The following is a 16,268-nucleotide window of genomic DNA, read 5'->3' as shown; positions in this document are numbered from 1 at the left end:
TAACTATTTTATTTTATATAGAAAAGCTTATTTATACAGTGTGAATAGACATTTCTCTATACTAGCTATAAATAAATTAGCTAGAATTCTTTTACTAAGTATATTAGTCTTTTATATAGTTAAATATGTAATAGTTAAGTTTTAGCTATTTTAAAGTTAGCTTGGATTTTATATAGCTTTATGAAAATCTGGCATTAAGGTATAGGTTAAGCTGACTCACTCACTTGGATGACCCACTCACTTATCAAACACGTTACAAATTATAGTATATCTGCGTCTTCTGTGGCCCTGTAACTGGATTCTGCAACTATTATTTCCTCCCTGATGAGATCTCGAAGTGAATCGTGAAGTTGAGTGTGGTGTTGAAAGGGGCAGGGTGTAGAGAGACCGGGCCAAGGAGAGGACAACGGTGACTCGTGATTAGGAAGGCAGGGCGGCGATGAGGGCATCCCCACGTCGTTAAGGCATGACAAATCGAGAAGTGGGAGTATTTCTTCTTCTTCTTCTTTATCGCTTTCTTCGCTGGCGAGCGGATGCGTAAGTTGGAAAATAACACTATCGTCACTTCCGGGGAGGGCTGACCAATCTACCGCGTTGAGCGGCTTCCCTGCGAAATTGGCATTGCGAATAGATTCTCTAACTTCCTGCGGTAATTGTGTATCTATCATAAAGCCGTCAGTCTTCTCATTCAGTAACTCGGTCATTTTGGATCGCTGAGTATCCATAGAAAGGTAATCTTTATCCTTCCCGGTGTGTTGAAGCCATTTCCTGAACTGTACCATCCACAACCCCTCTTTCGCCACCACCCCTCTTTCGCCAGGCAAAATAAAAAAAGCTCCACCAAAACTCACCAACTTCACTTACACAGAATTTGACCAAATTGACAGAAATGCGTAAAATCATTCATTTAATGAGTCATAAGTAGATCAATCTATTGTACTCTGGTTTTTTTCACTATCCGCTGCGACCGCCTGGTTGGTTGGTGGGGTATGTTTTCCTCTCTGACTTCTATGACCGAGCCAGCCTCCGATGCTGACTCTTGCTCGCTTGAAGAGATAAATTCCACCCCGATAGGCGTATAACGAGTCGCCCCTTCTGGTATGGACTCTTTACCAGCTAGAGTCTCTCCAAGAGTCATGAAACGTTTGTTAGGATTCGGCACCGCCTTCCTCTTCTTTCCTCTTTTCAGCCGAGCCAATTCTTCCTCTAGGCTGGCAATCCTCTGCGTATGCGCCGCTACTGTCTGCTGGTGAGCTTCAAAGCCCTTGGCTATCACGTTGTATCGTCTCCGCGTCTTTGGTGTCTTGTTCAACCCAAGATCACGAATTTGACGGCTCGTCTGTGGCGTATCGTCCGAGCCAAGATACGGCCTGGGTTCAGGAGTCACTCTTGGGCTGCCGTTTGGCCTATCTTGTTGGATTTCAGGGTGCCGTAACGCTTTCGCACGTGAAATTGGCCAGTTTCCAGTGACCCTCCAGCCTGACAGTATGTTCTTCTTAGTCATTCCAACTCGGCGAGCTTTGGCGTAGGCCCTGATGAAATTGACCTTGTCCATCGGAGCGGAATCAGTCAACGAAGCGAACCTTTCCAACTCTCGTCGATATGCAGCCTTCAATGCGTTGAATACTCCATTGTCCAGTGTCTGGAGTCCATGAGAGCAGTGTGCTGGTAGATAGCAGCAATAAACGTTGTTCAAAAAGCACGTAGCCATCCATTCATCCTTCCATCACTCAGCACTAATCTTGAGGTGGGGAAAATGGAGAACATACTGTTGCATGGCTTCCATGACCATCTAAAATGATCAGCCTAGCGTCTGACTCGTCAGCAGGTGTAGTCTGGGGTAGATAAACTCTTTCAAGCCATTCAATGCCTATGTGGTCATCAGTCCACCCGTTGGGCGATGTTATGTAATACCAGTCTGCTATCTGCTTGAACTCCTCAAGAAACCATTGTTTCTGCAGTTCTTTTCCCTTGAAGATTATGCCAGGAACTAAAGCGCGGCCGTCAGCAGTGACAGCTTCGATGAATGAAGTCCAATTTCGAGTTTGTGGTCCTTTGAGAAAGGCCTTGCGCTTCGGGTCCGCGCTTCCAACAACTAAGCTATCTAGGCCTGAATGAAGAGAATTAGTCAGTCAAAATGCAAGCACAGACAAGTAGTAGAGGTGAATACTTGCCGAAACCAGTCATAATACCCCCTTCATCAACGTTGACGGTGTTTTCAGGCTTGATCCAGCCATACTGGCCATCCCGGATATCAAAGTACCAATGAACCGCTTTAGGGGTAAAAGAGTCGAACCTTTTAGCTTCTTGACGTCTACCCATCTTGGTCTTTAGATCTGCGCGGCGATTGATAAACTTGATCACCCAGTTGCGTCCCAAGTTGGGATGTTCGCCCTGCTGTCTCAACAAGCCCATGACACAAGCGCGGATTTGACTATGGGACGGAGCATAGCCCAAGGACTCCTGGCGGAGAATCCAGAAAGCCAGCCTATCCTCTTGTCTCTTGGACAACCGTCGATGAGGGTGGATCTGCTCTTTCACGGCCCCGCGGCCGTGAAGTCTGTCGATTAGAGTCCTTCGGGGCACTCCCCGTCTATGAGCGGCTTGAGGGGGTGAAAAGCCATTGTCAGTAACGTCCAATATGGCCTCTGCCACGTCGTCCTCTGTGTATTTCCATCGAAGTCTTGACCTAAGCATTTTCATGTCGTTGTCAAAGACAAAGACCAAAAAACAAGGCAAAGAGCGGTGAGGAATTTGGCGATCAAACTAACGACATTTCCATAGCACAGCACGCATAGATCACGTACCCTGCACAGCCTTATAAGGTCAGAATCATCACATCCAATCATTTTTATGATCAATAGAGGTAATTTCTCTTGAGTAGCTATATATTTAGGCTGACTTTCGTGTAAGTGAAGTTGATGAGTTTTGGTGGAACTTTTTTTATTTTGCCTGGCGAAAGAGGGGTGGTGGCGAAAGAGGGGTTGTGGATGGTAGCTTCTTTAGAACGCCGTTCACGATGACTTCCTTGTTATCCCGCCACTCTGATTTGAAGCGCTCAATTTCTCGGATCGCGATACTGCGTGCGGTACGGAGTTGAGATTTCCCCTCTTTGGCGCGAGTCTCTGCGATAAAAAATTCTTGTTGATCACGTATTTCTTGCAGACTCACGTTGTGAATATAATCCCCTATAGGCTTTGCTTTCTTCCCTCGCTTTCTCTTATTGTATTGCTTCTCAATACGACTTCGCCGATCGTCAGCATATCTCTTAATCGTATCCTCTAGCAGCATAGCTTCGTTGACGATGTTGCGGATATTCTTGAGACCAGCGCGAGTGAGAGAACTGAGGATATCGTGATATCTCTCTCCAACGTGTTTGGCGGTATCAGAAGCGGCGTAAAATCGTCCTTCTGGAGGCAGAAGAGAGGCGTATGCAGGATCAACCGCTTGCTTCGATTTCAGCTGCTTCTGGAGAAGATATGAGACTGCAGGTTGGTCTGTAGGTGGAAAAATCCCTGATTTTTCGAAGCCTGAGATAATATGAGCACGAGTGAACCCTTCATTAAAGATTTCCTTTTTTTGCCCTAATCAGCATACATTTTGCAGAAGAAAAAGGATTACTAACTTACCATAAAGGCACCAGCAAAGTCACGGCGGTTAAATGAGAGATTTCCCTGCCGCAATGCCTGACGAAGCTTCTTCTGATGCGCATTCTTCATCCACTGAAATACTCCAACATCCATCGGCTGCAGCTTATGCGTTGAATGAGTAAGCAAAAAGGCAACGAGGATATCGAATTTAATGCAGTATTCACGGAAGGCAAAGGCGCCGTGCCCGGTGAAGCCGTCGATAATAAGAAGCCGCCAGATCTTCTCTGCAGGTGTGCGTTCCTTCGGAGGCACATCAAATGAAATGTGATGCTCGAGCGGTTTCCTAAGATGCTCATCACATCCAAAATACTCTTCAAATGATAGCTGACGATCCTGTACAGTAGCAGATTTCCCCCAAGAATGCCGGTTGAACTCCATCGCCCACTCGAGCGTGATATCGCCGTTCCGAGAACGCCGACTCTGACTGTGCAAAGCGCATATTCGGATCACCGTCGATATACGCCCACTCCAAAGTAGGGAAAGACTTAAAGATAAGCCAGGGAGGAATCGTATCTCCTATAGCATTTCCGGTACCAATAACTGTGCAGGTTTCTCGGTCGGCAGGAGAAAGAACCTGGGCAGGAGACTTCTTCTTAGTGCGTACAATGAGGTATTCTACTCGCTCTCGCAGTATTCCTACTCTAACTGCCGCCTGGTCAGCATTCCAAATCTCAGAAGCGCCGATCTGCAGCTTCGTGATGAGTTCAGCAAGTCGTTTAAACTACTCCTTTACATCGTCAATGCCTGCAACTTCCCACGCTTCACGGGACTTATCTAACGACTTCAGAATCGATTTATCTAGCTCAGGATGATCGTCACGGAAGCGGCGATACCACATTCTGCTCACAGGCTGCGCATCAGGGTTTCTGCGGAGGCGCAGCGTGTTGGCTGCATCTTCAACTTCGCCTTTGCAAGCAGGAAGTCCTGATCTTTCCATCCACATCACGAAAGCGACGATAGCTTCCTCTTCTTCATCTGTCAGGATTCTCGGGCGACCAGCGGTCTTGAAAGCGATATCGTTCAAATCAGCGGAATTTGCAGCTTCTAGCTTCTTCAAGATCCGTTGAATAGTTGCACGAGAGGAGCCGTGATGCCGTGCCTCGGCATTGCGAAGAGAAAGAGGCTGCTTGCTGACTTTGGAAGCATCGCGAGATAAGCCCTTTTGGTGCCGGGCACGAGAAAGAACAACCGCTTGCGCAGCTTTTAGATTTGCCTGTGACGGCATAATGATGTTAGACACAATTTGTGCTCTTTTCACTGATTTCTGTCCTGACTTTAGGCGTTTTCACATACAAAAAGGCACAAAAAGGCGACACGGGCAGGTGCGGGGTCTGTCTCACGAATTTGTGCTTGCTAGGTTGGCTCGCCTGGGCCCTTCGGGCCCACATGAGCCAACGGGTATTTTACTAGCTACCCTCTTCGGGTCATTGTAAAGTGTTGCCACAGACAGCCATACCTCCATAACCCATGAACTCGTGGCGTATTACCTACGCATCTACCTACTTTGCTCCAGTTCCGGACTAACTTTCTTTACTGGTGACAAGGCGACAGTCACCTGCTCCAGAGTCTGGCAACTTCCGACTACGCATCATTCTGGTTTCATAGTACGCTTTTCAAAGGAACACATCTGTGCTGATGACTGCGACAGCCATAAGTATGCGATCTTTGTTTCTCTTTTGGCTTGTATCGATAGAGTTGGCACAGGTATTGTGGGGGCGCCAGTAACAGTTACTTCGCTCATCGTATTAGAATATGTCGAGACATCTGCTACAATTTCCATTGGCTATGATATGAAGTTGGATGAATACTATGGGAACTGCAAAACCATCAATCGGCTTGTCAACTGGAGTTTTGATCGAAGGCACCGAAATTACCTTCTTGATTCTCACAACGTTGGACTCAACCACACGTATAGCTGCTTGTCGACCTCGAATCAACCAGACGATCCTTACCTAATCATCAGCGTCCAATCGCCTGCAAACAAAAAATGTGATGTCAACAAAAGAGCAGAAACGGACAGTTTTGTCGGCAAAGATGATCCCAAAGTCTGCACATTTGCAGCGACCTTTCATCTTACTGAAGGTCAGCTCTGCGAGAGCAGCGTCGGGAAGGCAGCGTGATTGTTTATTAGTCAGATAAGGACAATGAGGAGCTAGGTGAACTAGAAAATCTCGAAAATCACTTTGCTACCAGAATATTATCGATATTTGGCCAGAAACGCACTTGCAGGAACTGAGCTCTGCCTAATGAAGAGGCAGATCTTTTTCAAAGCGGACCTCCCGGTGCAAATAAGGCCTAGTTGTACGTACTGATATCTCGTCGATCAGATTACAGTGGTCCAGCCAATTGTAGTTGTCAGTTATCTCCCCGAGGGTAAGTTTGGGTCAGTCACCTAACCAATTAAAACTTCTCTTTATCTCCCCGATTACTCCACCTGGTAATGGAGATGCTTATGAAGCTTTAACTACACATGGACAATGAATGGCATATAAATATACTGGGCCAGTGAACAAGTGTCGGGAGTTGTAAATACCTTTATCAAACAAAACAATATAACTACTCTTTTCATTTTCATTTTCATACCCAAAGATCAACATGCCTGAGCTTACCGTTCCTGGTGCTATCCTCCATTACGAAACGTTCGGGACATCTGGGCCCGTGCTTGTCTTTATCCCCGGAGCCGACGGCCGCGGTAGTATTTTCCATACTGTAGCCGAATCTCTCGCCGCCAGCTTCACTGTCGTCTGCTGGGATCGCCGTGGATATTCACAGAGCTATCTCGTTGGCAAACAATATTTTGAAAACCGGCTGCAAACCGACGCCGACGATGCACAGCGTCTGATAGCCCACGTCTCTCGTGATGGCACAGCTTTTGTTTTCGGAACGTCCTCGGGTGCTGTTGTTGCACAGCAGCTGCTGGCCACTCACCCTGAATGCGTGACCAAGCTCATTTCCCACGAGCCACCGGCCTTTGGTGCGCTACCCAAAGAGTTTGAACTGCAGGCGAGCGGACTTATAAGTCACATCTACAACACATACAGAGCTCAGGGCCCGGAGGCAGCCATGGAGGCTTTTACCTCAGGTTTGTCTGAAGGCCCTGATGCGAAGATGATGCGTCATTGCATGGACGCAAAACGTGGCGACGAGATACGCGCTAACTGCCTCTTTTGGTTCGAATTTGAGCTGAGGCAGTATACTAGCGCGTCAGTCGATATTGAAGGTCTCGACAGGGCAAAGGAGAAGCTGATTCTTGCCGCTGGGAATGAAAGCGATGGTCCAGGTACAGGACCAATCAACGCTATCGCCATGCGGTTGGGCAAGGAGGTTCTAAGGATTCCTGGCGGTCACGTTGGTTTTATGACTGTCCCTGATATGTTTGTGAAGAAGATGGTGGAACTGCTTAGCGAATAGAAAGGCGATACATATTATTTCTAAATAACAAATAGTTATCGCAGACCTAAAAGTCCAGATCACCCAATTGCCACGTTTGATTTGCAAAATACCCATCCATGCCCCAATCAATACCCTGCGAGCTAAGCCAACTTTGCTCCAGGGAGTCGGATGTAAAAAATGCGTTAAAATCCTCCGACATTCCTGCCAGCCAGTTCTCGTCAATAGCGGCCTCAACCGGAGCATTATCCGAGATACTGGAACTGACAGTTCGGCTCCTTTCTGATTTAGTTTGCCCATCTATTGATGCATTAAAAACTTGCGAGTTCGGCTGGACACCTTCAGCCAGGGTAATAATACTAACCTTGTTTGAGAAATGCGGAAAATCGTTGCCGGTATTTTTTTAGTGCTTCTGCTCCCCTTGCGGCAGATTCGACGTTAGACTCGTAATGATAGAAGACTTCCAGGGCCTTATCCCAAGAATCTTTGGCGGGCCCGGCATCCAGGTCAACTCCTAAATCAGGAAAGAGACTGGCAGCGAGGAGGGCTGATGCAGCTCCGAAAGTAACTGTGATACCGATGTAAGCGCCCGACTGTATCTAGAGACAGAATTCTGCCGGGTTGAGGGGCAATTACAGAACAACGCATGCCATGGTGAATTTTGCTGCGAACTACTCAAGTTCTGATACATCTCATCAACGATCTCGTGCGCAGTCGATACACACAAGCGACTGATTTCACCTAGAAAGATTTGCTTGAGAGACGGGGTAGGATGACGGTAGATCGGAGATTGATTTGAAACGAGTCGTCTTACTTCGACGAGAAGCGAAGGCCGCAGTAGCAGTAGCCGTATGTATAGAACCCTTTTCAAAGTCAGCGATGTCTTATTGCAGATCAGGCTGTGATAGACCTTGATTTTAGAACCATGGCCTGCATGCGGAAGCAGCTTGTTGATTCATTGGCAGCCTCCATAGTACCATCAAGCACAAGATGGGCAGGCAAGCCCGCGACCACGATGTCTAGTTTCGAACATAGTCTCGGGATATCCTCAAGATATTGAAAAGATGTAGATGTTCGATCCTGTCCTGGTCGTTGGTATCCGTTCGAGTAAAATCTACTTAGAGTTTCGTCCAAAACTTCAAAAAGCCTAATGCTATGTATGAAGAAGTCAATTCTGGATGGAATGTTCTCTGGCTGGCAGCCTTCATTGACTTCCGATAGGTATTCGTCGTCAATGGGCTCGGGCAACGGAATTGCATGCGGCTTGCAATGAAGAACGGGCCGGCCGAATGTAGTAGCTGAGAGCCTAGAAACAGTCAACGACGTGTGTACATCTATGGATGAGGCCGAAAGTACCGATCCAGAGCAATGCAGTTATGCCAGACTCTACGTCTCATCTCCCGCTCTAGCTGACTTTTGGAGGATGCAGCATGTTCAAAGTTTAATCCCAAGCTCTGCGCTACCCTGAGAGCAACACCGACCATGTTCCAGCAACGATTAGCGTAGGACGTATAATGAAGATAGATGCCTCGTAAAAGGAGGAGTTGCACGATTTCTAAAGAGGCGAAATCCAAGGTCTCGATGGAAACTAATCGCTGCGATCTTCTATAAAAAGAATCGGCGTATTGCTTTCTCTGAGATAAGAGAGCATCTTTGCTGCGTTGACATCCAAGGGCCAATACCATGTTGAGTATTGCATGGAAGACGAGATCATCTCTTGCTTGGTAATGGCAATCATCCAATGTCATATTTGGTCGCCCAATACTGTTGTACATCGTAGTAAAAGATGACCAGTGAAGTAGGGGGAAAACTGGATGGATGGAGTCATAAAAAGTACGGAGAAGGGTGGGCACAAGGTGATCTGGAGGTGAGTGGGGGCCTACGTTATGTGCAGAGTCGGGCGGTCTGACTACTTCGAACCCTAAGAGATCTGATTTAGTCCCTTCCTGGGTACACGGCTTTTCAACTAGGTCGGGGTTTGCTCTTTGGATTGTTTGCTGTAGAAAAGAAATGTTCGAGGACGGGCCATGGAAGGTTTCTTCTTCCTTGCGATGGGCATGAGACACTTCGGGTTGCTCCGAGGACATTAAACTTGGGACTATAGCTTAGGTTAGGACTACCTGTGGTGCTATTTGGAGGATGGACTTAAGTTCAGGCACTGGAGAAGTGTTGGCAGCATTTTGGTCTAGGCGCGGACCCTCTTGTAACGTTTCTTCCAAATGCTGCCGTTGGTTGTTCATCACTTGAGGATTTCTAACAAGAGGTCAGGAGGTTCGATCTAGGTATGAAAGAGACTCACGGCGCTCGCAAGTTTGACATCTTTTGTTGATAACTGCACGTCAAGCCCTTCATTTTACACGAAGTACAGACCGGCCGATGGCCGTCACAACCAGTTTTACGGACACGACAGGGACTGCATGCTAGCTGAGTCCTTTGTCGCCGACGTGGCGGCAATACTCTTTGGGCGAACATGTGAATGGGGACACAAAATGTTCCCAGGCTTCGCATTCACAGAGCCCGTTGCTTGAGAAGTTCCTGTAGTTGACAAAGGAAGGTCAAGAATTGACGGGTCACAATTGTCCCAAATGCATGACTAATCTCAACTAGACTAACGTACATGATAAGCGGGTGCAACAGACAAGCGAGTGCAACACAACATCCCAACATCTCAGATAGAAATAGCGATAAAAACACAACAGACTATTAATTAAGTAAAATTAATCGCTATATTCTTCCATAGACATAGCGACAACTATCTGACAGGTCCTTGCATTATGTCCTGTCTTGCCGCACGCTCCACAGCGCCTTTCCTTCATTCGCGTAGGCCCTCCTTGACCACCACTTCTCGATGGTCCAGCCACCGCCTGCGCATCAACATCCGTTTGATCAATTACTTGTCTTCCTTCCTCTACTGTCATCACCCCTCCTTTCTGTAGCCGGGTTCTTTTTGCCCTCCGCCGCCGGCTTAGTATCTTATTTGCCTGTTCAAAATCTTGGACCCTGGCCTCTAATAAGGCAACCTTATGCATAACTATCTTTGTTCCCTTGGAAGACCTCAATGCTTCTAGAATCGACTCTGGAGAGCTACTTTTATGCCTTTTGATTCTCCTTTCAAGATATTCAAGCTGAGAGTCGGCTTCAAGGATAGTCTTTGGGGTCTTTGAGACCCAAGGGGTCGAGGGGCTAACTACCTCCTCCACAGGCGTTGGAGTCCGCAGCTGCACATCGAGCTTCGAGATTACACTTTCTGGGTCGAGAGGAGCAAGTCCGGCTCCTCTAAAGGCTGCTTTAATATTTTTCTCTGTCATTGTGGCCTGGTAGGCGGTGTAAAAAGCCGGCAAGAACTCGGTTTTGGAAATGTGGGTTACAGAGCATCTGATCAAATGCTCGATTTCTCGCCCGTAAGCCTTCTTAAGCAGGCCAAAGCACCCGACATCAAGAGGCTGCAGCAGATGAGGCGAATGAGGCGGTATACAAAGCGTGATGATTTTATTTGCCTTGCAATATCTCTCAAAGTCGACCGAGTGGTGACTTTGGTGTCCGTCAAGGATCAGGAGACGATAGCGATTCTTTGATTGCTTGGTAGTACACCGGTCGAAGTGCTTTAGCCACTCGAGGCCTATCTCGTTATCTGTCCAGCCATTAGGACTCGTCGCAATAGCCCAATCGCCCGGGAGGTTGCTTTCTCGGTACCAGTGGGCGAGGTGATATTGGCCCGCACCTATGATGAACGGCGGGATCGCTTGGCCCTCGGCATTGATCGCCTGAATGACTGTAATCCATTCCCGGTTTCCAGGCTGCACTGATTTTGGTCTTCCACGCCTTTCAGCACCTGTGACGACCATTCCGCTCGCAATAACGCCCATCATAAAGCCAGTCTCGTCAAAGTTGTAGATTTCATCAGGTCGGATGCCATACTTCGCAATTACATTTGCTACGAGCCTAAACCAGTTGCGAATAATGGTCGGATCTTCACATTTGGCTCTCTGGTAGTCATATTTACGGGGAAAATGCGTCTTGAGTTCTTTGTGTCGCTTGACGAAGTTAGAGGCCCAGCGCTTGCCGACAGGCGGCGTCTCGCGGTCGGCGAGCAATCGGTTAGCCATCTCCTCAACATAACGCAGTCCCGGGGGAAACCCTCGCGAATCCAGATCGAGAATGAACTGAACTATGATCTGTTCTTCTAGATCAGATAGTTTGCGTGATTTTGGGATAGAATCACGCGCAGAAAGGATACCCTTCTGTCGGCGATATAAAGTCCAATAACGGACCCGATAGATGCCTGCGGCGCGTCGGAGACTTAATTTTGGGTCATTTTGAAGGGCACGAAGTGCAAGAAGAATCCTAGCCTCAATATTTTGGGTCTGACATATTTGGTGGTTGAAAATTAATTGATTAAGTTGAGAAGATGTAAATTGCGGGATTTTTTGTTGCACTCGCTTGTCTGTTGCACCCGCTTATCATGTACGTTATAGAGATTATAATAAGGATATATTACTATAAGAGGGGTTAATAGAGAGAGAGAGAGAGAGAGAGAGAGAGAGAGAAAAGAATAAAGGGATAGTTATACTCACTTTTATAGTAACTTATAAAAATCCGAAAAGACTTAGCAACGTCGGATCATACTGGACCGTCATTTGGCGATCGCCAGCAAATCGATTTTAACTGTATATCAATAATACTTGTTGAACGGATCGCGTGCGCCTTGATGTCCTTAATTGTATGTGTATTGTTCAACTTTTTTTTCCCCCGCCTTCCTTGGAGAGGGGTCTATGCTTTCCTGAATGGGTCTAGGGTCGCCGACAGCTGACCGATAGGTCACACGATACCCCGTGCGGCCATCCTACTGTTCAACAAATACAGAGCTGAAGTCATCGTTAGTCGAAGGAATTGCTGGCGAGCACGTGATGATACCCCGCACAAAAAGTTGTCTCAGTTACTTACTATCAAGCTTCAACTGTATCCCTACGCTCGAGCGTTAGTAAATAGAAAATGAATCTCAGACGGGATTTCCACTTTGATCCCTTCTCAGCGGAGGCAAGACTACTCGATGAGCAAGGTCCTTCAATGCCAGACATTGACTGGTCTAACCCACAATCGTTCCTCAGCGCAATGGGGGGTCCCATGCCTGAGCTTCCCTCACCCGCCAAGGTTCGGCAACAAGCTACAGACTATTCATCCAAGATCTTTACGAGTTACAACTCCCTGAAGGGTATTCTTGAGCGACATGAGGCTACCATTCAAAAGAGATGGACAAAGAAGACTCGCCAGCAGAGACTCCAGATTCTTCTCAAAGCATGGCCGGCTATGCCAACCCCCCACCGCCCAGACTTTGAGGCTTTTCGCAAAGAGTCCAAGGAGGAGCGAGAGAGGGGAACAAAATTCAAGGATCACTTTATGTGGCCCTACATCAACCAGGAGGACCTATCTCAGTCTAAGCCCATGCTTCTGTTAATAAACTCCAGAGGCCGTAGACCACCGCCGGCGTTTGCGGCAGCTGATAACGACGCGATGCACCTAGGCAGGGTAACAAAAGCACTCTTGGCCATCTTTCTCAATGAACATACGATGGTATTGAATGGTGCCACGAGGGCTGAGGAGTATGGAAAGCTTGTTGACTGGGATTCTCATCCAGATGCTTTTGAGTGGATGCATACCCGCAAGCAGTTCCTCCCAGGCGAGGGCCTTTTAATTCTTGAGGCACAATCTCGTTTGATGGTATTCCTGGTTGATTGCTGTCGTCAAATTCTGCACGAGATCCCCGAGGAAACTATCGCCAGCGATGTCTATCCGGTTCAACCTGAGCCTCAGTTGAAGGCAGATAGCGATGCGTCCGGATTTCCTTCTTTGGCAATCATGGCCGCCGAAGCTCCTTACCGACTACCAGCAGAGCTGGACCTCAGTCGACTCACCTCCTGCCTCGAGGCCAGGAAGTTGGCAGCAGAGGATCACGTCTGGTCACTCCGTGAAGATCCTGCGTACTTCGCCGACCAATTCCGCGAGATACAAGATCGTCGACTGGAAATGCTACCTGATACTCAGGGAAAGCCCCATCCAGCGACTCAGAAGCTCCGCGTAAACACTCTCTGGGCGCGTGTCACTTTTTCTATGCTGATGGATGCTTACGCAAATCTCGAAACGCTTACTGAACTTCATCGCCAAGCTCAAAATCTCAGCGCCATGCAGAAAAAGTTCGAAAAGGAGATACAGGCCACGAGGGAGCTACCTAAGGAGTATATGGTTGCACTCCTTCGGTTCAGGTACTACCTACAACAGGCGTCCAAAGCACCGTTGGAGAACCTCAAAATCTCCGTGACGGCCTCGCCGCCGATGCGCAAGTTCTTTGTTCGCGACCCACCTCCCGACTCAGAAACTACCAAGATCTTGATAAGAAGCCGGGCTGGTGTCAAGATGGACAAAATTGAAACCCACCTAATCTGGCTCCTGCGAATACTCTGGGAAGATGACTACGAATTGTTTCTCGCGCACCCACCCATCGTAGTAGACGAACTGGAGCGCCTACTACAAGCCGAACCTAAAGCTGATGCGCTTATATCTGCCCATGTCGCCAAGACGATCGGAGAGTTGGCTATTCTAACGCAGTGCCAGAAGCAACTTGAACTTTACCAACCATGGGCCCAACAGTTCAAAATGGCTTCCCCGGAACATGAAGAGAGTTTCAAGAAGGATTTCACTGCCCTGCAAAAGCCAATGACACAGCTTCATGGCGCATTTCTACAAAAGCACCTAGACAGCGCCGCAAGACTAGGTGAGCCATCTGGTGCAAAGTTCACCTACCCTTACGATAAGCGACGCACAAAAGAGACAGTGGACGCGCTGCGACAGGCTGAGGCGAATCTTGATATGTTCTGGGCCAATGTGGACAATGTAACCAAAGCCAGGGTTACGGTCTTCGAAGGCACAGCGTTGTATCGCCTTCTTTCGCAACCGCGCATTTTGAGACGAACTGCGGAGTGGGTAGATCCTGTGAAGAAAAGCGAGAGTGTCGAGACCAGCTTGGAGAAAGATATCTGGGCTCTCAACCGCCCTATGTCGAATCTGTTCCTAGGACAGTTTGAGCAAACGGGGCAAACCTCTAGTTCCCGAAGCGCCCGGTCCAAGACCAAGGTCAAAACCAAGGGTGAAGGATCTCAAGTGCTCATCGACACTATCAACGCTCAACCAGTCAACGCCCCAGATTCCGAAACAGCCGCCGATAAGCAGCCCACCTTTGCAGTTAATGCACGAGTACTAAAAGTATTCCGCACACTGTTCTTCAACCCCGAAGTAACATCAACACCAGGTTCCGTTCTATGGCATGACTTTCTCTATGCTATGGCTTCTACTGGTTTTCAAATCGAGAAGCTCTACGGCTCAGTATGGCAGTTTTCTCCTACTAGTGTGAGTATGAGTGTTGAGCGGAGCATTCACTTCCACGAGCCTCATCCCAAGGGTAAGATCCCTTTTGAGGTTGCTCGACGCCATGGCCGGAGATTGACACGGGCTTATGGTTGGCATGGTAGTATGTTTGTGCTGAAAGAGAAGGAGTAAAGTGTAGTTGATAGACATATCGAGAGCATTAGAGAAGGTAGAAAAAGAAAAAGAAGTGGGCAACACTGCGCCTCGATAATACATATCAATACGCATGTAACTTTCAAGCAGTGCCTTGGTATCTGCGGCAGTCGGGTTGTTACCCTTCTCATTGAGGTCTTCTATACGAGGAGTGACGTTCTGGGTTCAAATTTCGCATCTTGCCGACGGCTATAACGTGTCATCAACTATTATTGCAGAGCTTGTAAGATTCATCTCGTGATTGGGCATTCGGATATGCAGCTACAATACAACGTAGGATTGTTCGCTGATCTACGAGTAAGTTTGATACTCCGTTTCACGAGATGTTTATTTACACACTTCTCACGACCGAAGACCAATCATGTCGAATGTTGAGGATGATCTCCTTACTCGTGACACTCAGCTCCTACAACGGATTGACATGCTGCATATTCCCTTGATTTCAGCCGTTGAATTCATCGCCACATGCCACACTGAAACTTGCCATGCTGCATGGCAATCCTTACGGGTGGTGCAGAATTATTCCGTGAAGCAGTTGGCAGCCCAGTTCGATGGTTCCATGGCTGTACAACAATAGAGACATTGTCTCCGCTCCCTTCTGAACCACATACTTGCTCGGAAATGCACCAATACCACCGAGTCCACTAACCAACAGGCTCGCTGCACCAGGATCAAACTGTGGCTGGGGAGGTAGGTGAAGGTACGGACCTAAAGTCGTCGTCTACATAGGAGAGAACAAGTTTACCCATGACCCCACACACTTTATGTACTTTATTGGCTATATGTACTGCTATCACAGTGATGGCTCTGCAGAAATGAGAAATGTGATCATAATAATAACCCGATGAAGTCCAATAGTAATCTTACTCTAGCCGCCCATTTTACATGATGTTGGAGTCCTGATCTGACACAGTCGCAGTGCAGTGCAGTGAGCAGCCGGCTGAAGATCACTGGTGATTCCATTCTTTTCGAATCTTGATATAAGATTGGTTTCTTCAACTTTATCCTCTCAACCGTAATCATTCTAGATCACTCTCGCCATTGCCTTCAAAATTTGATAACTTGGAGGCTTCTTTTGATTTTTGATTCATTGTGATAAAAGCATTTGAAAGTGTTACCGAAACCCATATATAATTATGCCTCCCTACCCGTCGAAGCACCACTGTCCAGTCTGCAAGAAAAGAACAAAGCAAATGTCCAGGAACGGCCATTGTACCAAACACCAATGGAATTGCGCTGATGGTCACACCGAGTGGGTGCAGACGAAGACCGAGTCGTGCGAGCAATGTGACAAGGCCTACGACGAAAATTGTGCCAGGTGTGACAGATAATTATCTTCCTGTACGCTTGCTCTGACCAAAGCTTTCCCCGTACTCCGTACTCTGTTTCTGACGTTTGTTCTACGAGTAGCTGCATTTTATCGATCTTGGTTATGTGTGCGATCTGATAATGTCCTGGCCTGATCATGTTTGGTGGACAGCAAGGGCGTGTGGAAGTGATTTTGATTTGTGGGGAATGTGGATGTCATCAATCAGTTGTGTTCAAATAACTTGGTTACATTATCTGGCCCAAGTACTGTCCTCTAAAGTAGGGAAGTGCGGCTATGGTCTAGTCATCATATATGTCAAATACAAAGTTATTGAAATCCATTTACAG

General features: G+C 47.6%; 3 protein-coding genes across 3 annotated transcripts; 2 read left to right on the top strand and 1 right to left on the bottom strand.

Annotated features, from left to right (window-relative positions):
- Positions 1 to 6,245: 6,245 nt before the first annotated feature.
- FPOAC1_013904 (uncharacterized protein) lies at positions 6,246 to 7,061 on the top strand (the record flags this gene model as incomplete). Its single annotated transcript, XM_044858244.1, has 1 exon — positions 6,246 to 7,061. The coding sequence occupies one exon, from the start codon at positions 6,246 to 6,248 to the stop codon at positions 7,059 to 7,061; it is 816 nt and encodes a 271-aa protein (XP_044700700.1).
- Positions 7,062 to 7,107: 46 nt separating this feature from the next.
- Positions 7,108 to 8,788, bottom strand: FPOAC1_013903 (uncharacterized protein; the record flags this gene model as incomplete). The annotated part of the gene is made up of 5 exons (XM_044858243.1): positions 7,108 to 7,340; positions 7,405 to 7,608; positions 7,855 to 7,903; positions 7,965 to 8,346; positions 8,397 to 8,788. 5 exons carry the CDS (start codon positions 8,786 to 8,788, stop codon positions 7,108 to 7,110), a joined length of 1,260 nt encoding a protein of 419 aa, XP_044700699.1.
- Positions 8,789 to 12,032: 3,244 nt separating this feature from the next.
- Positions 12,033 to 14,591, top strand: FPOAC1_013902 (uncharacterized protein; the record flags this gene model as incomplete). Its single annotated transcript, XM_044858242.1, has 1 exon — positions 12,033 to 14,591. One exon carries the CDS (start codon positions 12,033 to 12,035, stop codon positions 14,589 to 14,591), a length of 2,559 nt encoding a protein of 852 aa, XP_044700698.1.
- Between the last annotated feature and the right edge of the window lie 1,677 nt (positions 14,592 to 16,268).

The sequence above is a fragment of the Fusarium poae genome, assembly GCF_019609905.1.
Source record: "Fusarium poae strain DAOMC 252244 chromosome Unknown contig_4, whole genome shotgun sequence".
NCBI lineage: Eukaryota > Fungi > Ascomycota > Sordariomycetes > Hypocreales > Nectriaceae > Fusarium > Fusarium poae.
Note: the sequence above shows the minus strand (reverse complement) of the source record. Positions and strands in the feature narration are given on the sequence as shown.